At 33.2% G+C, this 23,716-nt stretch overlaps 2 protein-coding genes across 2 annotated transcripts; one reads left to right on the forward strand and one right to left on the reverse strand.

Moving 5' to 3' along the window:
• The first annotated feature begins 374 nt into the window (after positions 1-374).
• On the forward strand, positions 375-4,774 carry LOC137814240 (protein indeterminate-domain 12-like). The gene is made up of 3 exons (XM_068616850.1): positions 375-1,327; positions 1,661-2,057; positions 3,724-4,774. Exons 1-3 carry the CDS (start codon positions 1,159-1,161, stop codon positions 4,541-4,543), a joined length of 1,386 nt encoding a protein of 461 aa, XP_068472951.1. The 5' UTR covers positions 375-1,158; the 3' UTR covers positions 4,544-4,774.
• Positions 4,775-19,521: 14,747 nt separating this feature from the next.
• On the reverse strand, positions 19,522-22,856 carry LOC137816042 (uncharacterized). Its single transcript, XM_068619144.1, has 8 exons — positions 22,844-22,856; positions 22,259-22,756; positions 21,930-22,171; positions 21,623-21,835; positions 21,451-21,543; positions 21,249-21,350; positions 19,694-20,053; positions 19,522-19,596 (listed from the first exon to the last, which is right to left on the reverse strand). Exons 1-8 carry the CDS (start codon positions 22,854-22,856, stop codon positions 19,522-19,524), a joined length of 1,596 nt encoding a protein of 531 aa, XP_068475245.1.
• Between the last annotated feature and the right edge of the window lie 860 nt (positions 22,857-23,716).

The following is a 23,716-nucleotide window of genomic DNA, read 5'->3' on the forward strand; positions in this document are numbered from 1 at the left end:
AAATACAATAAATAATAGAATGTGAGAAAGTATTACAAGGCATATACAACATCATTAATAAAAAGGTCAATTTAAATAGTGTGATGATAACTTTTCCCATTCTATTTCATTCCATATTTATACATGCTCTCTCCTTATAATAGGTCAAAACTGAGACCTCTTTTTTTATTATATGGTGAATGAAGATTATTTGAAAATGGTGATTACTTAACTATAATTTCAGATAAATATTATAATTTTTACAAGAGAAAAAAAGAAAATATATAATGACATGGGTGAAGATACTTTCCAGTATTTGCGCTGCTGCAGTGCCACTCTATCATCCATCTCTAACTCTCTCTCTATATATATGCACTTCCACCAAAGTTTTTGTTAATTTATATTTTTATGTAAAAACTCAAATAAATGATTTTGGATGGGTTTTACATTTTGTGAGCTCCCTCCATAGTCTGCCACTGTCATCATCACCCTTTCTTCCCGTCTCTATTATTTACAATATCCAGACACATAATACAACTTATACTTCTCTCCCCTCTCTTTTGTAGCTTGTGAACCCAAATAGTGTCTTTTTTTCAAAAGAAAAGAAGAAAGATGCCAAGTCCTATTTGGGAATTGAGATTGTATTAGGAAATTAAATATCTTCTGCTTTTGATTGCATGCTGGATTCTCTTGATCAATTCCACACTTACAAAGAGAGAGAAAAGAGAGAGATGTGTCTGAAATAGTTGTGCAGAGTTGCTCAGACAAGCAATCCATGGCTTAGATAGATAGCGACTTGGAAAATAACCCACCACCCCCACACCACCACCACCACCACTATCATCATATATCCTCTCTTCACGAGATTAATTTACCTTTCTTTTTACCTCAAAGAGAATCAATTTTATATTCCTTTCTCTTTCTTCATCTCTCTCTGCCACCTCACTACCATGCTCCCTCCTCAATAAGTTTAACAATTTTTGCACTTGTACCTCAGCTGGCTTATCATCTTCTTGGTCTGTTCCGAGGTGCAAAAGTGGCTTCTTGTGGAACCAATATAGCAAATAGCTAGGATTTCGAAAACCAACAAATAAACCAAGACAAGAGAATATAACATCGTATCTCGCTTTTCTTCTTTTTCACACTCCCACCCTGTTGGAGGTTTTCTTCAAAGCCAATATGTTCCCCACGGCTATTTCCAATTCAACTTCTTTGTCCGGGGATGCCAGTGTTTCTTCTGGTACAAATGTTCAGGACCTGGGAGGACTCAGTCAAGGCCTCTCTAACGTTTCTCCTCAACAGCAACCCCAAAAGATCAAGAAAAAGAGAAGCCTTCCTGGAAATCCAGGTACACTTCGTTATCAATTCATAATTATAATAATCGAGTTCTTTGAAACCTGTACCATGCATATCTACCAACAAGGTTGGTGTGGTAGGCAAAGACAAAGACTCATTTCATAAGAAGGCGAGTATGAGTTTTTTTGTCAATTTGAAAACTTGTTTTGGTAAGTGATCTGTCTATACTTTGTAAATAAGTTTTTTGAGCTAGGAGACCGTGGTGAGTCAAGACTCAACTCATCTCAACTCTTTAGCATAACAAAACTTTTGAACATATATTGCATATCCTTCAGATGATCAGTTTAAATTAATATTAATTGATGATGGTAAGTGTGTGTTTCAGACCCAGATGCTGAAGTGATAGCCTTATCTCCGAAGACCCTTTTGGCCACCAATAGATTTGTTTGTGAGATCTGTCACAAGGGTTTCCAGAGAGATCAGAACCTGCAGCTTCATAGGAGGGGACATAACCTCCCCTGGAAGCTGAAGCAAAGGAACAGTAAAGAGGTAAAAAAGAAAGCCTACGTTTGCCCTGAACCTTCATGCGTTCACCACAACCCATCTAGGGCCCTGGGGGATCTTACAGGAATCAAGAAACACTACTGCAGAAAGCATGGAGAGAAGAAGTGGAAATGTGAAAAGTGCTCAAAGATATATGCGGTTCAATCAGATTGGAAAGCTCACTCAAAAACCTGTGGTACAAGAGAATATAGATGTGACTGTGGAACCCTTTTTTCCAGGTAATAATCAAAATGCTATTAATCACATTTATCCTATTTCTCTGACAGTTTAAAACGATCATGGTATTCATCTTTTACTTAAATTGAAATCGATCCAGTCTATCCCTTCCTTCATTGACTTCATAAATTTTGATGGGATTGGCATCCATTTTCTTTGTCACTAATTAGTCTACATACAATCACACATTTAAAAAAAACATGTTTCATAATATACAGAAGGCAAATCTTTAATGTTTTTATTTCCCAGTGGATCTTTGGTTTTACACGAGAAAGCACTCACCATGGAATATAAGAATGGCATTCACAGGTAGCACGAAAGTGGGACAGCATGCTTCTATTTCAATAGAGATTAAACCTTACTCATCTCTGAATCCTAAAACTGCCAAATGATTATGTGGCAATGACCAAAAAAAGCACAATTCACGTATCTTCTGTTTTGTCTACTGTATAGTCTGTGACTCAACAGCAATTTTGAACCTTTAATAATTATTTTTCAAAAAAAAAATGTGATGCATGCACATACATGAAGGGCATGATAATGATGATATATTACGCATTATTATCTCCATAGAAAAGTTTAGTTTTTAGACTATACAAAATTTTCAGTGTGTCAGATAGTGCTCTATTGTCTTCTAGAATATTTGTAATCTCTCTTTCCCTCTTTATGTACATTTGCGCGTGTGCAAGTGGCTGCATACTCAGAAAATGATGTGAAGATTTATTTCTGTCTACTAAACAAACAATATGAAAGACACAATTGGTGATGATTTCTGACTTTCCCCTTCTCTTAATTTTGTTTTATTGAGAATGCTGTGCATTGTTTCTCTCAATTTTCATCATTGTGAAATCTGATAAATCTGCAAAATTATCAGATATGCCAAGTTGCTTTCTTTATCCTTGCTTCATCAGTGAATAATATACACATGGGATCGACTTCAATTCCATATTTTTGTGTCTTGCATTGCATGAGAACTAGTTTCCAAAGGCTCAAAAACATCAAAACAATATATGCATCACTAACAAGCAATAACCATCAGCACTATGAGCCAATATATACTTATAACTATACTTTGTGTATGTATTTATTTCATCATTCACCGAAGCATAAGCGTGTGTCCGTCAGTATATAATCATTTCTCTCTCCTACTTTAGTTTTGACCAAATGACGACATAGTATCTCCTTTGGTCCAAGCTTTTGACACTTCATTCCTGTGGACTCGTTCTCCCATGCATGATATCCAACAACTTTTTTGCAAACGGGACACAGTACTCCATACTCCAAAGACGTCGTAATAGATGTCCTAAAATAAAATGCACCCAGTATTCTTTTACTTGTTAATGTAACTCTTTCAGAAAGCCTTGTTAATGTTAACTTAAAATAGACACCACCATTCACAGTCACATTCCTCACTTCCAAATCCAATAATGCAACAGTTCTCCTACTAATTCACGCCTTTCATTCACCGGTTTCTATATTTTTCTAATGCTTTTATGTTAATGCAGCATAGCAACCTTAGCTCACTCTGATAAATACTAATTCAATGTTGCTAAGTAACATATGTTATAATAATAGCTTAACTAACTCTAAATTAATAAAATACACTGATCTTGTTATTGGGTTGTGAGCATAATACGCGTTTTCATGTTTTATGATGTGAAACTGCAGGAAGGACAGCTTCATAACTCATAGGGCATTCTGTGATGCATTGGCGGAAGAAAGTGCAAGACTATCAGCAAACCAATTAGCCGTTGCAGCCACCACCACGACAAACCCATTCCAATCCCTCTTTCTCTTCCAAACCCAACAACAGAACTTCCAAAACCACCATATGACCAGTTTCAACCAATGGGATTCGTCTCAAGAAAACCCTAACCCTAGTAACATCGCCACTTCCCTCCACATCAAGCCAGAATCTCAAACTTTCCACAACCCCACCCTCTCTTCACTTCTCCAACAACAAGAGCAGCAACACCCCAACAAGGGCATGATAATCTCACCTTTCAGGAACCTCCACGTGCCCTCACAAGCCTCCATTGCTGCCACGTCAGCATACATGTCAGCCACTGCGCTGCTTCAAAAGGCTGCAACCGTCGGAGCCGCTGCCATGACGGGCCCAAGCCCTGCTGCTGCTGGGCCTCAGCGCGCAATGGGTCACGTGACTCAGCTCGGCGCGGGCGAGTTCGGAACAGTGAGTCAACTCGACCCGGTGGTGGTGCCGGACTACGTGAGAGGGTTCCCCGGTCGGAGTCTCAAGAGTGACCGTCTAACTAGGGACTTCCTCGGACTCACGGGAGAAGCTAACGGCGGAGTTGACGGAGCCGCGGTTGACGTTAGCACGAACGTGAAGGATATGCTGTCGTTCGCAGGGAATGTGGAGTACCTACAACCGCTCCGTCAGCATCACCACCACACGCTTCTCAAGCCCCAACAAGGCTTCGGTTTCCTTGAGACAACCACTGCCCCCGAGACGTGGGGGAATTGTTGACACAGACAATAAAATAATTCTATGTCACGAGGGTAAAATAGGCAACACAGTTTACCCTTGACTCTTTAATCGTCGATCATCGATCTGTTTTGGTTTAACACCTTGTACGTTTTTTTTCAACCTCCTTTTAGACTTCGGGACTTTTGTTTTGATTGTGTTCTCTCAATTTAAATCAACTCAGCATGGTTTAGTTCAGTTTTTCTTAATAAACTTGGCGCTTTCATAGTTAAATTTGGCTGCGTGCATAATCAAATATAAAATCTGTTTCTGACAGTTGAGGAAGAAGTAGAATGAATGAAGTTTGTTTTAGTTCAACATGTTAATCAGAATTATGTTTGATGAACTTTAGTGGCCTGGTACTGTTACGTGGATGATATATTGGAAAAGTAGTGACAGAGTGTGTCGTCTGTGTTCGTGCATGTATGTGTTTGAGTTGATGGTGGCCTGGCCCTCTTTGTCAGTATGCAACAGCCAAAATGTCACATGCAAGCCAATGCAATAAAATTACTGTTAAGTCTTTTGTTGTTATCGCTACCTATGTCATATCTTTATCTCCACACCTTTTCATCCTTTACCTACTTTCATTTTCACCTCCCTTTGCTAATTACCTGTATTATCGTGGAATTAAGTAATTGGGACCAAATATGAATCCTTATTAAATATTATTCAATCTTAATTATATATAATTAAAGGATACCTATCCTCTTTTTAATATAGGATATCATATAGATAGATACATGTAAGATTTCTTCTACTTCACTTCTATTTCCTTCTTATTTACATTTTTTTATTATTTATATTTATTTATGTTAAAAACTTTTAAAATTTAAGTTTTATTTTATTTTTCAATATTATAAAATTGTGATATTATGTTTATAATATTTTTTATGTGTTATTTAGTTATTTTGATAATTTTAACGATAATTTGAAGTGAAATTTTAAAAACAAAAGTTGTTATTATTATTATTATTATTATTTATAGTAAGAACAGAATTAGAGATTAGAAAGAAATAAATACATTTGAAAAATGGTAACTAATATTTTTTTTTAATTTTTTAAAATCAGTATTTATTCTTTTTATCAACAAGTACAAAATGAATAAATATAAACCACTTTAGGGGTAATACAACTCTTATACATGACATAACACAATTATTTCCACCATACCTCTTCCAAACAACTTAAACCCTGCAAAATTAAAACAAAACAAACAACTCAACCAAAGGAAGAAACCTTACAGAATCTCACTTAATCGAAAACATACATGTCAAAGGATCAAAACACCAATAAGTAAAGCGAGCTAAAACAGATTTAGATGTTACTCACGACCAAACTTTTATTTGAGCCAAGATGAGCATTTCCGAATGATCAATTATTCTACCTTTGAAAATATGTTTATTCTTGTGCTTCCAAATTTCACTAACAATTGCAATCCAAACACTATCCCAAACAACATTTACCTGAACATGAGCATTAAACAAATTAAAATGCAAAAAATGTGAACTAGGGTCAAAATGATCTACTGATGTAACCTCAGCCAAGCATGCAGATAAAAAAACAAGCATAGCACTGTTTCAAAACTATTAAAAATCAACATTTAATATAGTTAATTTTTTTAATAAAATCAAATAAATAAGTGATCAATACTATGTTAGTTATCCTAAGTAAAAAGGTATAACATTATTTCAAAATATATATTTTTCATAATTATAAAAGCTTCCAAAAGTGATAAATTACTTATGAGGATTTGTTTTTATTCCTTAATATTTTATACTTTGATGTTTTGAGATGTAAGTACATTAAGTTTAAATATGACAAACTTAATGCGCTTGATGATGACAACTATGGATTAATCCGATACAATTATGTATTTTATATCAAACTATTAAAAATTTAAAAAAACAAATTAATTGAAGATTGGTAAAAAATAAAAAGAAGAAGAAAGTGTTTTGCCGTCATTCCAACACTATTGCTTACTCTAGAATTTTAGGTTTCACTTTCTAATAAGGTTTCCCAATACACACTTACTGGTTGTGTTTCAATGCATTGAGTTTTGAGTTCTCCAACGGTTGTCATACTCGTGAATCGATTCTGAACCCTATATACAAAAACACAATACATGTTAAGAATATAGAAAGAAGATATGAGAGTACGTATTTACAGAAAAGAGGAAAGAGAAAAAAAAAAAAAAGTGAGAATGGGAGCATCGGTCCGCAATAGAAAAGGGATATGAAAGAAATGAATGAGACTCGAGATACGTTAATACTCTGACGTATAAAATCAAAAAATGTGAAAAAAAAGAGTGAGACTTGATATATATATATATATATATATATATATATATAATTATATTTATCAAATTTTCTCTCTTTATTGTTTTTATGTTTCTTTTCTTACACTTGTATACCTAAGAAAAAGAAAATGAGTTATATGGTTACAATATTTTACATTAAGTTGTTTTATTCCTATAAATAACAACTCATTCATTACAATAATAACTTTCTTCAATTCCTTTCTATCACATCATTAACAAAAGTTGTAAGCAAAGAAATTTAAAAGTTCGTCACATAATCAACTATCTTATGTTTCATTCTTTTTATCATAAATCTTGTCATATAAATAATAATTCCTTTATATTTTTAGTACTTGTTTTATTGACAGACCGTTGAAAATGAAACAGTAATGATGGAGAGTAGATGAGGCAGATGAGCATGTCACTTATGTCGGGATAGTACTTATGTTAGAGACTTTATGTCATTTTCTCTTCTTTACACTATTTATATATCTATATGTACTCCTATTTGATTGATTGTGTATATGTGTATATATATAAAAGAAAGAAGATTGAATACATAATATGAAGAATTTCAGTGACTGAAAGTGGAAGATCATGCATGGGATAAGGAATACAGAGCACAAATTAAGATTGGTCACGGTTATTGGGAGACAAATTTGTTTGTCGAGCTTCAACAAAGAAGACAATAATGAAATATATTTTGTATCATTGACTTTGAGATTAACAGTGAAAACCCTGCATTTGTTATACGATTTAACTCTTTTGTTACCAAGGTTGTAGCCCTACATTGATTTTAAATCAACCATTGTTCATGACCCACTAAATTAAAAAATATAAACTAAATCATGAACATCTATCATTTGTTAATACAAGTGTTTAACAAAAGACATTATTTTTCTTTTAAAAAAAAGGACAATTTTATCTATTTTTTTGTATGATGTGATTAATGAATTGACTAAAAGATGAAAACAAATTCGACATACTAATTTAAAGCCTAAAGGACCTAAATTCTAAAGCGTTATAAAAAAATGTTATTAATCATGTAGATTAGTTCGATTCAGATGTTTTAAAAAATCGTGACCTATACAATATTGACCAGATTTGTTGTCAAACAATGATTTGAATCAATTTGTATTTTTCTTCAAAGTGTTTTGATCTATCATGTTGTCGTGTTGATCCTAGTGACCCTTTATTGAATATACTGTTTAATGGTAAGAACTGTAGTTTTTTTAATGAAAACAATCACTGATAGACTTACTTACAATATCGTGTATATTATTACCCAAATATGATTTAAAATAAGTTGAATCAGATTTGCACGATGTTAAATATTCAAGATTTTTTAAATCTGATTTAACTCAGCTTTAAACAAAAAAAGTTAAAAAAAATGCTGTCATTGTATAGTTTTAACTCCAAGGATTATAAAGTAAATATAGAGGTATTGGAATGCGTGTTAAATTAGTCTTAGGATAGCAAACAAATTATAGAATATTTTTGAAGAAAGTAGTTATTAATTAAGGAAATAATTGATTGTACGGTTTAAATGTTTCAACTGGTTTTTGGCAATAAGGGGAAATCATAAATCCATTCTTTTAGAACGAATATTTTAGTAAGTTATATCTATAATTTTCTTCAAATATATTTTAAAAGTAATTTTTAAAAAGAAGATAGATCGGTGTAGGTTCACAAATATATTAATTAGTCAGCAATTTTTTTTTTTATAGTTGTTCTAATCAAGACAAATAATCTTCAGCTAGAGCATAAAAGATAATCAGTAACAGTAATCATAAAAATTGTATGTGATTTTCTTTAAAAGTATAAATATGAATTTAATTTTCTGCGGACAAGATTAGTGAGTAGACAATAACCCACGTAACTATTTGCACTTCTGGCATGGTATCACGGGTAAGTACTTTACACTGAAATTGCAGAAGGGACGTTACATCTTTTGTTTGGAAGTTGGAAGTTCAATATAGATTGAGTTTGAATGGAGTAATATTGTGTTAATAATAGTAAGACAATTATTGAAAGACAATTGCAGGAGGATGGAGGAGATTATCACATGATGGATCTTCTTTCCTTACATTCGATTTTGTTGGAAAAATGCCATCTATCTATTTATTTTCTCAGTCTTATTTACCTTCATATTTCATCTCTCTTTTCTTACTTTTATCACATTCATCGTGTTAGGTCGAGGCTGTCCAAGTGGAATTTCAACCCAGTAATGATTATGATATATGGTGAGATTTTTTTCATCCAATTGTTTGGAGAAGAATTGGCAGTACGATGCTCTCGTACAGAAGCTTGTGATTATGGTTTTTAAACATTACTTTTGTTACTAATTTGGGTGCAATAATGAAGATTGTCCAGCTTATGTTAAAAAAGTGATGGTGTTTTGGATGCCAGAGGTTCGTATCCACATCTTTTGTCTCTGTCTACGCCATGTAAGAAGATTTGTCTCGATAAGGGTCATGCTGGCCATTATGATTTGAAGTTCACAAAGTTACTTTTGTGAATCATTATAAGGAGCAAAACAACTCATCTATGCCATGCTGTGTTATCTGTGCAAAATTCAAATCCTCGCCCGTGAGTTTTTTAGGACGTGCTCTTCATCCAACCAATTAACAGAACTATTTCAGAGTTTTGAGTTCGAGTTTCGAATATATATTTTAACTAGAATGTTCTTATTCGACTAAAATATGACTATCTAGTTAAAAAAACAGAAGTTATGATGACCATCCATTGCATATGATAAAAACATATGGGTCTTCAGAACTAATTTAGGGGTGGAAAATGTAGAGAGATGCAAAATCCTTAACAAACTTAGCTAAATTGGGAAATAGTGGCACGTATTAATTATTAGCCAAACTCCTAGAAATTCTTTTCCTCGTTGCTTTTTCTTTAGGGAAAAAAATGGAGAGTTTCGAAGAACTGGAGCCTTTTGTAAAGAGGATCCAAATAAAACCTGCATTAATTTATAAGCGTGAGTGGAAAGGTAAACTAGTTAAGGTGAGAGTCTAGATATGTATGTGTATTTGTGCAGAGTGTGAAGGTGGTCCATGACGCATAGGGGGTACTCAATTAAAAGGAAAAAAGAAAAAGAAGAGGAAAAAATAAATAAAGGGAAAGATAAAATGTCAACGGTTACTCAATGGAGCTTTGAATTGAAAGTTCTGAATCACAATTCCCAGCCATCTTTCGTGTGTGTGTGTGTGCCCTTTATCAAATTCTGTGCACATCCCCACATCGCAGCCTTTGATGAGCAACTCTTTACAAACGCATTTGCTATGTTTTGCATGAACCAGTAAGTTATCAACTTAACCAAAAACTATCAAAATTTGCTTTTTATAATTTCCCAGAGGATCACCACATTGTCAATGGCACTTAATTGGATGTCTAGTTTTGCTTAGCTGATCTTTGAAAATATCCTCAAAATGGAGTTCTATTTTGCAAATGAAGAGAAAGTTGGACATAACTAAGAAAACTCAAAAGAATCTTAAAAAAAAGCTTTAAAGTAACGGTTTCACGCTGGATGCATTAACCTGGAGTAACAAAAAGAATGAAAAAAGTTTGTAGTGATTAAAATTCAGTATGTTCAGTGGAAGAGAGGAAGGGAAAAGAGCATGGGGATTAACGAAAGGAGATGATGGAGTTTGGTTTTATGGTATATCTATCTATCTATCAATCCAAGCTTTTAGAAAGGATAGTTATAAGTTGCAGGGTTAAGGTACAATACATCCCATTTGCCTGCTAAAAAAAACTGCCTCTTTTCATATCCCTCTGCGCCACAAAGAGACAAACCAAAAGCCTCTTCTTTTTCTTCCCCCTTCTTCTTCTTGCATATGTCATCTTCCACTATCAAATCTCATTCAACTATCCCTATTTTATTTCCCTTTCTTTTCTAATCCTAATAATGACCATTCCCATACTTTATTTTCCGTGTGCTTCTTCCTTCCAATGCATATCCCATCCACTCCACAGATATGACAGAAACACAAGTTGTCATGAAATGCCACTATCAGGTAGTAGTAGTAGTAGCTCCGATGGTGATATTTTTGTCCTGCACCTTTAGACACTAATCTTCAAATACATCCAAAACTTCTTTTCTATTCAATTCACTGAGTAGAACAATCATTTCTTAAGGTCATATCACATGTATTAGTTACAGAAGATAATTGTTATCAAACTTAATACAACTGTTGTAGACAACCAGAGGAATGTTTGCAACAATTTCTACATTATTATTTCTTGAAATCACCAATCTTGATGATTCTCACCTCTCATTTAACGACTCCTTCGCTTGATTTAGAAGTAGCACCAACAAAAATTGATGATTTTCAACATATTTCAGTGAGTTATAAAAAATGCTTTAGAAAAAGTGTGTCAGAAGGAGTGTAGTTAGCGTTCTTCTTAAAGGTTCATAATTAACCTGTTTTACTACAAGTATTTTGTTCCGCTTGCCAAACTAATGCAGGTCTGTGAGGTCACCGATCTATTCCTGGCATGAAATCAGACATTATATTTGTCCCTCACATTTTGTTTTTCTTGGTCTACCTCATTTCTGGTTAAACATCAAGAATTTCAACGAAAAAAGCTTCATTTGCAGCGAGGGTCCATCAGTTTGGCACAATGAACTAGTTTAGCTAAGTCCGAACAGTTCAAATTTGTGTCTTAGACAAATTTGAATCTGTCTAAGTTACATTCAACTCAATGCATTAATCGGATATCGTGCATCCAATTGACTTACTTTGTACAACATTGTATGCATCAGTGATATTACTCAACTGTTAACAGTGAAACAGAAAAGTACGGGGCAGACAAAGAAAAGCTTCCAATTTCAAATTTGCATCAATTTGTTCTTCAGAGATACCTGGTGGGCCAATTCATCCATAAAGTTCACTCCACTAACCATCTTGTATTTTACCTGAACTTTCATCTTTGCACATGTGCTATAACATACGCAATACATTATTAAATTAACTTACCCAACGTGACAAAGAAAAAAGGAATGTTTTCATCTCCAAACACTTCCAAGTCGTGCATGTAATGTAACTACCCTGGGAATTGAATATCTAATGTATTAAACTTTGATTGGCTTTTTTTCCTTTTCCAATTTGATTAGTTTGGTTGATACAGTGTATATATAACGGTGTATTTGGCTGAGGACTACGAAAATCTTACGATGCAAATGCATATTCTCTCTCATGTACGAAAGAGAGACTAAAGTCTCAGATACACATGCAGAGCAACCAGTGCAAAGATTCATGCACTGAAATGATGACATGATAGAGAAAACTGAAAAAGAAAATATGCCATTGTCAAAGTATAAATTGAGGTAATCTGTCCCTCTCAGAAAAAAGGCAACACCACGGTTCAAAATTGTATAAATCAGCTGATATACAAGAAAGCATAAACAGCTTGCTTGGTCAGAATAACACTAAGAATTTGAATGCAAATTGAAAAGGACATGTATAAGGAGAATGTCATAAACGGTAAGGTTAGGTGTTCAAAAGGAAACATAATGAAGCACAAAATGGCAGAAGAGAAGCTAAAATGAATAGAATATGAGATGACATGCATATTAAGGCTTAAATAAAACAAGTCTTTCCATTCAGATGTGGCACATATGAGAAGCATTCTATCAGCCTCTGTCTTTACTAATCATGTTTTATGGTTAGATAGCTTTATAAGAACTAAATGAACATATAGATTCTCTGAACTATTAGTAGTAGTGTGTGTTCGATTTCACAGTGTGAAGTATCTGAATTCATTTTGTAAAGTTTAATGTCAGTTTTTTTGTTTTTCTCAAGTTTGGTTGGTTTGTGTGATTCAATCAGGAGTTGCATAATTTTAGTTAACTATGTGCCTGAAATATTTAAAGTACTGTAGCGTCGTAATCTTTTGGTTGAAAAAAGTATGTTGGTGGGTAAAAAGAGAAAAATATTTATAATTTACTTTTTATCATTTCTAAATAATGTAAAAAAAAAATGTGTAAAAAAAATCCTCCGATTGAGATTACTAGAAGAAAATTAATCTAAATCCTTTTTTTATAAGTGTTAATATTCCCACCTCAAATTTACGTTGTAATATCAAAATCTTTATTCCTTATATTTTATAATTCCATTACATATTTAACTAAAGGATAGAGAAGTGGGTTATAAGAGAGAAAAATATTTATAAAACATTTTGACATACCAAAATAATAAATTTGATTTATATGTATCATATCTGAAGAACAATAAAATTTCACCCATATAAATATAACTAAAGTCTACATCATAAATAATTTATTTAAAAAAGTGAATTGTGTGAAACTTATAAGTTTTATAATTTGATGCATTATCGGGATTCTCTACTATAAGTTTTATTAAAAATGAATAAGAATAACAAAGTGATCAAATAATTGATATTGTATTATATTTAAAAGGTACACATTATGTTGAGTTTGATCTATATATATATATACCATGTATCAAATAATTTATATTAATATAAACTTTGTATATAAATATAACCAATGTAAAATGAACTTTAGTATGAGATTTGTAAAACATTACTGTCTAAAGATATTGAGTGATCTAATATTTGGTAAAAAGGTAAATTATATATAAGTAATACACAGAACAAAGTTACAGAAAAGATCTAAAAAAGAGTTACAACATCAGATAAAAAACTAAGGTAGGAGAAAGCAGAAGATTATAAGGTAAATTATATATATACACAGAACAAAGTTACCGAAAAGATCTAAAAAAGAGTTACAACATCAGATAAAAAACTAAGGTAGGAGAAAGCAGAAGATTATGTAGTATTGCTTCCTCCACCAAATGATGACTATTGAGAGCCATTAAATTCCTGATAGGGTTTAACTACATTGAGGTTACAGCAGGTTGCAGAGATGACAGCATAAGCAACTGGGAGGAAATCTTTCAATACTACATCAGAGTAATTTCATCTCTATCCTATATCATTATTATATTAATTCCAAAATCGATAACATTAAAGATAATTTTCACTCAATTGCAAAGTTTGAATAGCTTTGTTATGTGCCTAATTACTAAGAGAAACATTAGTAAACAAGAAGGTATCTGAAGTGAATTATCAAAATGACATCACAGCATCGCAGTAGGGAGAACGTGGTGGAGGATTTTCCACGGTTATTTTCAGACTGACAAAGCGATGAAAACAGAAGGTGCAGCGTTTTACCAAATGGGGACAAAAATAAGGAATAGTAATCAACCACTGTTGTTCACTTCTTTTTCACCCTAGTTTACATTATATGAACTATGTAGACAAAATACACACACTTCCCCAACACGAACGTTAGAACTTTTTAGATTAATTATTGGTTCTTGATCTCGAAAGACAAGAAAACCCATTTCAAACTTATTAACCAAATTTCGAAGAAGAGAAATAAATACTTCACCAAAGGAATCACCCAACCGAATAATAGAGAGATATAAATAGACAAAATTTGTAGTATCACTGTATAAGAAGGATACTTTTAGTAAATTAAATTTCACAAGAAAAAACTGGAGCGAAGCAATTAGCTCTTCGATTCAGTGGCTTCTTCCTATTTTAGAATTGAATTCTTTGCAGAAGATTGATCTTCAACTGCAACCTCTGGAAAATCTAACTAACACTAGGTCAACAATAATACGATGTTTATATTATTGTATTTTAATTATTATTTGACTAAAATTTAAATTATATAATTATTATTAATATTTTTTAATTATTTTTCCTGAAGATAATTTTTTTTGTTAATTTTATTTAGTTGGTCTTAAACTCATCATTCACTTAAAAGACAGAATATATTTATTATATTAACTAATTACATTTTCTAAATATTGAGAGTCCGAGCTTTACTAATATATTTCTAACTTTACTTCTCAACAATATTTTAAAGATTTGCAAAACTATATTTTCAAGATTTGCAATACAATGAGAGGGAAACACACAAGTGAAGTGATCTCTTTCCACCTCCATGTCTTTCTTTTGACAATCATGAGACAAAAGATTTTTTTAAGCTATCAATTCCTCCATATCAATTTTATAAATATTATTTTTTTATTGACGACAAACACTCTGATCTCATATTTAATTTTGACTATACATTGAATTTTACATAAACCAACACTACACCCACAATTGCACAATTAACTTATGCATCCTTTAGTTAAATGTGCAAACGAATGTGGTTTTTTAATATGTTTATTTTCCCCCAAAAATGCATGTAAAAAACAAAGATTTTTTTTAAAGTTGTTGTTTTGGGCCCGACAAGAATTGAATTTGCTGCTAGGTATTTTTATTAAAAATTAAAAATTAGGGATTACATAATTTTAAAGATCAAAAATATATTTTTTGAAAAAGTGAACCCAAGGTTGACACTACTCTTATGGAATAACGTAATTTGTAAAAGGTCAAAATTATTTGTTAGTGTTGATATTTTAAATTTTTTAAGAATTATATTTTTCTATAATTTACAGAAGTGTTAGACAATGCAAATGCAAACAACTATGTTTAATATTTTTTTAGATCATACAGTAAACAGACACAATGTAAACTATATACCAATATTATAAAATATTTGCATGAATATTTTTATCGAAAAAGGATATTAAGTAAAAGATGATGTATATATCATATGAATACTCAAACAATAATTTTTATTAAATATCCAATGTCATGTGCGATCATATGGATGTTTAACATTTTTTTGAACGTATAAACGTTGAACAAAAATTATTTTATTTATTAAAGGACGCATTTTAAAATAAGAGCTAAGTATAAAATGGTACATGTGGTCATAGATATACCTAAAAGACTTTTAATATAAGAGGTAGTGTATGCTACACAATTATGTCATACAAGTAGGTGCATACGAAATGGAACTAAATTAAAAAAATAGTAGAATGGTGGTGGAAATAACAAAAAGAGAGGCCTATGAATAAAGGCCCATAATCTGGAATACACATGGTGAAAAAACAAAATAAAATAAAAAAGTAGCTCTCACACGTACTAAACTAGAGGTCCCACGTGAATTGCAAAGAAGAACATTTTGTAAAAGGAAAATATTTCTTTAACATAAAAAAAAGAGTTAAATACATACACTTTACAAACTATTATAATAATATTTTTAATTAAAAAATAATTAAAATATTAAATTATTGGTATGAGAAGTGTATGTATCTTTATGTGTATGGTGTTAACATCACCCTTTGTAAAAATAAGTGGTCCCACAAACTTGCACATGATTGGGTAAAGAAAAAACAAAATATTAAACCGTGGACCCCATATGTTATATGTGGATCTTGTGTGATTCCTCAATTCTAAGTGCATGGGAGTTTTAATTCACCAATTTAAGCAAAAGCGTGGACCTGACTCCCCTTTTCAAGATTGGCACCATGTGCCACAATAAGACACAAGCGCTTATTAAGTTCCATAGATTCAACAAAAAACAAAAGAAAAACTACAAGACCCTATTCATAAATACTAAGATGAATTAAATAAAACCCTAACAAAACACAAGATTGGAGATAACAATAGGGCTCATTGGCAACCTTGTACGAGCACGGTACATACCCTATGCTCAACTGCACTCACAAAAACTGAGAAAAAAAAAGGAACTGTTATTCATGTAAATAAAGAAGAGACGGCAAAAGAAAACACACAAGTTGAAACACAGAAACTGGTACGTGCATAGGTGCACCCAAACTGCACCTTCATATATGTTTATCAAGAATATAGTCACAGTAAAAACTATTAAACATGTTGATAGCAACCCGCAACTCCCAACCACATTGCTGCATGTAGATCAAACCAGAGACTGCAAATGAGGCAGTGGACTTCATACATCCAACACAATCACACAGAAATACATTAGGAGAACAAGTTGCGTTCTCATCAATTTAACACTGAAATATATGGAGAACAACATCGTCCATACGCCAAAACTTGTTCTCTTACTGACAACAAAGAACGAAATGAAACTACGAAACGAACAAATAGTAACAAAAAGAAAAAACGTAGGACCTAACAGAGAGCAAGGAACGTGCCCACTGGTTTGCAGGTCCTAAATGAGGCAGGTGTTGAAAGAGCGAAGGCTTTTGGTTGCGTCGCCAGCGGCGTTGAAGGTGTGGTTCTATAATCAATGATTGTTGTGGATGATGGTTGTGACGTTGAGAGCATGGTGGTGGAGAGTGATAAGGAGGAAGGGTAGACGGTGGAGGAGAAGTGAAAAAGAAAAATGAGAGAAAAATCTGTAATTCCTTTTTTCTCAAATAATAGTGAGGGTGAATGCCCTTATGTGTGTGTGGTGGAGTTTATGGAGTGAGTGTGCGTGTATTCTCTTTTTTTATGAAAGGAGAATCAGGTGCAACAATTGTTTGCAGTTGCCTTTTTCGTTTGTGTGTGGTTGAAGATTTTTTTTTTATTTGTTTTGATTTTGTGCTGCATCATTTTTATTTTATTTGTTTTTACTTTTTAGGTTAAATCAAAAATGGGCTGGCCCAAAAAAATCCTGTTTCCTTTTGGGCAGTTTCTCCCTGCACCATATCATTTAAAACATGTACCCAATATAAATTTTAAAACCCAACATTGCCCTTATTTTTTTTCAAATGCTATAAAGGAGTGTTGTGTTACTGTGGTGTACGTTTTGAAACCCTTATCTTATTTGAAATGCTACAGAGGAGTGTTGTGTTGCGTGTGCATTTTGAATGGAAGTGGTGATGGTGTAGTGAGTTGCAACAGTGACAATGGTGTAGTGATTTTTTTTTGCAACAGTGGCAATGGTGCTCACTTCTCCTCCAGTTTTTTTTATCGACAATGAATAAATAAATTAAAAGGGATACTTTAGGGGTATCCCAACCCTTATACATGACCCAACACCACCAATGTAACCCTCCAAAAAATATAGACAACACAAGGGGTTACTTTGGCTCAAGCTAAAAGAAACTTTGGACAGAAGCAAACTTACCCACAATTCCTATCTTGTACCCCAATAACTTCAAAAAGCATCACTGGGATGCATTGCACATTGCTCCGCATATTCCTAAAACAAATAAAATGATGCTTACAAGAGACAGACGCTGCCACACAATTATAAACTTATCTAATAAGTACTGCAGCAACTAGCATCAAGCACCAGAACAAACCCAAACCGCATACCTATGATTTCTTAATCTTCCTTCTTATTCCAAGCATCAAGGCCTTCTGTGTAGCTCTTTAAAACACCTTTAGCAATTGAGCATCATGACTCCCCTCAGCTCTAAAGGATTTTAACAAGACCAAACTGTAACAACACTAGAAAACTATCCTACCACCAATCTTTCCTTGAAAACCAAAGGGGAGTCATATCCCAGGAGGTAGCTAATAGAGAGAAAAACAACCACAAGAGGCACCAAACCCACCGATCCTGCAGAGAAAAACCAGGACTATATAAATATATCAACTTAACCACACTGACCACCGAGACTCCCCTTGACAACACCATAGCACCGCCCCATATAACAACAAAGACAGAGGCCTTCATGGCATTGACGCATTAGAAAAACCTTAACATGCTTCAACAAGCTATGAAAGTTGTGATGGCCTGCAGGGACCAGATTTCATATCTGCAAGAGGTAGATAATTGACACCTTTGCCATCATAATTTCATCATAAAGACATTGCAACTGAGGGGACAGAGAGTTAGTTACTATGGAGATTGAACAACTGCAGACTCCATTAAGGAAAACAACTCAAGAACTGGATCTTCAACCCGAACAAACCTTCAGCTGCTCCGTGTCCATCTATAACCATCTCTAGCATTCCAAACCTTTACCAAACAGTCCATGGTTGTTCACAACCGAGGCTCTTGTGTTCCCAATCGGTATTCCACTCCAGCATACAATCCTACATAGTAACATAACAACATTCATAACAACACACCATACAAGCTTCAGGTTACAGCTTTCACTACAAAAAAACGTGTATAATGCAGCGGTTATTTTCGTAAAAACTGGCGTTTTTAACCGCCGCATTATATGTCAGTGGCGGTATTGCGTACCGCCAGAATTCTTGCCGCCACAAAGTTTAATGTGGCGGTCAAATGAGAACCGTTGTAGCAGACGCCATAGTATGCATTGTATAATGTGGCGGTTTTAAGCGTGCAATTGGCGTCAGTTATAAATGTCGTAATTTTAAAACTGGGTAAACCAATTCTTACGTAAATTGTGGCAGATTTAACCGCCACTTAATACAGTATAGTATGACATTTATAATACACTTTATAACTGTCATAATTCGAATATTAAATATTTAATTTTATTTTTAATATTTATAATAATTTATTTAATTCTATTTTATAATTTGATTTCATAATATTATTTAATTTGATATTATAATTAAACTTTAATTTTATTTTTAATATTTATAATAATTTAGTTAATTCTATTTTATAATTTGATTTTATAATATTAATTAATTTGATATTATGTTTCATAATATACATAATTAAGTTATAACATAAACTAATTTCATAATATATTTAAAATTGAGAAATATAATAATCAAAAGATGAGTTCATTCATTCAATGAAATAACAAAGTTGATAATGTCAAACTAATCCAAACAACAAGTAAATTAAATTGTCAAAATGTAAATTGTTTCATTTTCTAAACATATTACAAGTAAATTCTCAATCCTAATTTGTCTTACTCCCTCCACTTGATCTTATATTCTGGTTTGGTGATGGAGCACCACTAGCAACATCCGGTGCCTGGAATAAGTTAAAATATGTTTAAAATTAATTGACAATTTTTAAAAAATAAATGAAAACAATATTATAATAAAATTTTAAGTATAGTAATTTATACCTCATTAATAGATGCTTGTACCAAATTTGCGGCCATTGCAGCAAAATGTTCCGGCACGTCTGGTCTAGAAGCAATGTAGGCTAGCATAGTATGCATTTGGCTCCTTACAACTGCAAGTTCAGTTGCCATCTTTTCTACCTTTTCTTCAACATTTGTTGAAGACCCACCACTAGAGGAACCATTATTCATATTACTTACCCTTGTTGTGGATTTCCTGAAAGCAAGGTTAGGACAAGCTCCATATGAAAGTCCTCTGACCCTCCCTGGATGCTCCTTTCCAAAAATGACACCAACAGGATCATTTGGAGATATATGTGATGCAGTTTCTGGATTTTCCAGCATTAACTCATCAATTTTATCCTACATAAAAATGGAAGCAACCAACTTTAATGTTCGTCTTCCCAAAACAGTCCAAAATAGTCCAAGACAGTATCCAAAATAGCCCAAAACAATCCAAAACAGTCCAAAACAATATATACCCATGGTAGAGACAATATGTTCCCAAAACAGTCTAAAACAGTCCAAGACAATATCCAAAATAGCCCAAAACAATCCAAAACAGTCCAAAACAATATATACCCATGGTAAAGACAATATGTTCCCAAAACAGTGTCCAAAACAGTCCAAGGAAGTATCCAAAATAGGCCAAAACAATCCAAAATAGTCCAAAACAATATATAGCCATGATAGAGACAATATGTTCCCAAAACAATCCAAAACAATTCAAGACAGTATCCAAAATAGCCCAAAACAATTCAAAACAGTCCAAAACAATATATACTCATGGTAGAGACAAAGTGTTCCCAAAACAATCGAAAACAATTCAAGACAGTATCCAAAATAGCTCAAAACAGTCCAAAATAGTCCAAAACAATATATAGCCATGATAGAGACAATATGTTCCCAAAACAATCCAAAACAGTTCAAGACAGTATCCAAAATAGCCCAAAACAATTCAAAACAGTCCAAAACAATATATACTCATGGTAGAGACAAAGTGTTCCCAAAACAATCGAAAACAATTCAAGACAGTATCCAAAATAGCTCAAAACAGTCCAAAATAGTCCAAAACAATATATAGTCATGATAGAGACAATATGTTCCCAAAACAATCCAAAACAGTTCAAGACAGTATCCAAAATAGCCCAAAACAATTCAAAACAGTCCAAAACAATATATACTCATCGTAGAGACAAAGTGTTCCCAAAACAATCGAAAACAATTCAAGACAGTATCCAAAATAGCTCAAAACAATCCAAAATAGTCCAAAACAATATATAGCCATGATAGAGACAATATGTTCCCAAAACAATCCAAAACAGTCCAAAACAATATATACCCATGGTAGAGACAATATGTTCCTAAAACAGTCCAAGACAGTGTCCAAAATAACCCAAAACAGTCTAAGAAAGTATCTAAAATAGTCCAAAATAGTCCAAAACAATATCCAAATCCAAAATAGTATGTCTCAAAAATAGTATATACAAAAAACAATTACTCTGTTCAACATAAAGAAGAAAATGAGAGGTTCAAAACTGATATAATTAGAAGTTACCCCAATCTCCATAGCTTCATCATTAACATACGTGTCATTCTTCCTCTTGTGTGTGATCTTCCACATCTCAGCTCGGCCAATGTTCCTACCAGTCTCAATTTTCTATACATTCCAAAAAGGATAATATAATTACAAAAATACATAATATATTATAAATCAAAATATATGCCAAATTCACAAAGCTACATATATGTAAATATACCAGATTATCCCTCCTTCTTGACAATGCCATAGCTGCACCAGTGTGAGGAATAGTTTGTTTCTTTCTTATCTCTCTATTCCTGTTACACAGTTTCTACACAATAAAATGAAATCAGTTTTTGCAAATTTAAAATCAAGTTGAGTGAGAAATATATGAAATGAAAAGTATGTACCACTGTGGAAGGCTTGAGACGATAATCCACAAATATAGCCCACTGCTCCATGTTAAGACCATCTGGAACATTCTTTATCAAGTCATTTCTGCTTAACACTGGGTCATAGAATTCATTCCAGAGCTTGCATCTATACTCCCTCCACAATTTGCCAATTTTGAACATAACATCTCTCTTAGCGAGATCTTCATTTACCATGAAGCAAAAACGACTCTTGAAATAATACAATTGTTAGTCCACATATATATTCAAAAACTGAAATAAGAATGTACATATTTAATGTTTTATTGAATGTAGGGTCAATTACCTTCAGTGCACTTTCCCATATAGTATCCTTGTAAGTATCAGGCACAGATGACCAACTTTCAAAACTTATAGGCAACAATATATGATTTGTTGCTAGCTGTCCACAAACTCCAGCAAGCAAACCACATGCTTCTCCAATGGGTTGAAAGATATCATCATAGTTGACAACCACACGTATTCCAATGGGCAAATTATGAGCATCCCTAACCTTGAGCTTCGTTTTCTGAGTAACTCCGTGCTCATCTATAAAGTATAATACATTAAGGTATCTGCAATGAAAGTAATTAAATGAAAAAGAAAAACACAACAACAAAATTAACATATGTTTACCTATAGTATCAACAAACCAATAGTGGTTTGAATGTCTGCCTTTTTTTGGTGCCACCCTTTCTGCTTCAGATTCTAATGTATGCGGTTGTGCAGATTGAGGGGTATGTGGTTGTGTAGACTCGGATGTATGTGGCAGTGTAGACTCAGATGTATGTGGTAGTGCAGAGTCAGATGTGTGTGGTTGTGCATACTCAGATGTGCCTTCAGGTTGTGCAGATTGTGAGATTGGTGGTTGAGTAGACTCAGTTTGTGGTAGTGCTGCTGATTGAAAAGTAGGTTGTAAATCTCGTGGTTGTGCAGATTTTGAGATTTGTGGTGGTGTATGTCCAGATGCTTGTGGTAATGGAGATCCAATATGTGGTTGACCAGATTTAGTTATTTGTTGACGTGTAGTTTGAGGCGTGTCATTAGGTTGAACATAGTTCCTCACAGATGTGTCTGAACTATGTCCACCAATTGCCTTAAGCAAGTTCTTAATCCTCTTAGGCTTAGGCATATCTGCACATAAAAAGGAAAGAATAAAATACAAAAACAAGATATAACAATGCATATCAAAGTACATAATCAAATAGATGTGCCACTAACAATAACCATACATGTGCAGTTTTATTAACAAACCAAGCTTATTATTACTCTGACATTGAGTCATTTTCATGAAGTTCGTGATCATTGTTGTCCTCGTTTAATAATTCATCATCTTCATCATCCCTAAACAATGGCAAATGTTCAGACTCGCTGAAAAAATGGTTTAAATCTTGTTGTGGACATGGTTCCAGTTCACAAACTTCATTATCTCCTTCTCCCATATCATACAAGTCTCGTGGTTTCAAGTGGACGACAATTTTCCAATCCTTGTTAACTTCATCATTAACATAATATACCATTTCAGCTTGTGAAGCTTCAATATATGGATCATGCTCCTCACGATCTCCCATGTGAATTAATCTTGAAAAATTAATAGAAGTAAAACCCCACGGATCCTTTCTAAGCCCCTTATCTCTTGTGGTGTCAGCCCATTTACATTTGAACAATGTCACTTTAAAACGACCATAGTAATTAAGCTCAATTATATCTTCTAATTTTCCATAGTATGCCAAATCCGCTTCCCTAATGTTTTGATCAGCCATACTTGCAACACATGATGTTGATGAAGTTAAGTAAACTCCACTGTTTTGGGTTTTTAACCCATGTTCTCGACTTTCGGTCCTAAACTTGAATCCATTTACATTGAAGGCAGAAAATCTTCTAGCATGTGGAGTCGGACCTTGAGATAGATACTTAAGATCATTTGACACTGTACTTGAAATGTCTGGGTTATTAATCTACAAAAATAAGGATTGAATGTGTGAACATATGTTACAAACTATAATAAAACAATTATAAAAACAGTTTCTACGTACCCTTTGAGGAAACCAATTCATGAAATCCTTATTAACAATCCTTTCTATCTCTATATTT

The sequence above is a fragment of the Phaseolus vulgaris genome, chromosome 1, assembly GCF_000499845.2.
Source record: "Phaseolus vulgaris cultivar G19833 chromosome 1, P. vulgaris v2.0, whole genome shotgun sequence".
Classification (NCBI taxonomy): Eukaryota; Viridiplantae; Streptophyta; class Magnoliopsida; order Fabales; family Fabaceae; genus Phaseolus; species Phaseolus vulgaris.

Coding starts and splice junctions, on each gene's coding strand:
- LOC137814240 (XM_068616850.1), top strand. CDS start 1,159: ATGTTCCCCACGGCTATTTCCAATTCAACTTCTTTGTCCGGGGATGCC. Junction 1,328..1,660: donor AAGCCTTCCTGGAAATCCAG/GTACACTTCGTT, acceptor TGTGTGTTTCAG/ACCCAGATGCTGAAGTGATA. Junction 2,058..3,723: donor TGTGGAACCCTTTTTTCCAG/GTAATAATCAAA, acceptor GTGAAACTGCAG/GAAGGACAGCTTCATAACTC.
- LOC137816042 (XM_068619144.1), bottom strand. Junction 21,544..21,622: donor GTCTCAAGCCTTCCACAGTG/GTACATACTTTT, acceptor TTTATTGTGTAG/AAACTGTGTAACAGGAATAG. Junction 21,351..21,450: donor CAAGAAGGAGGGATAATCTG/GTATATTTACAT, acceptor TGGAATGTATAG/AAAATTGAGACTGGTAGGAA.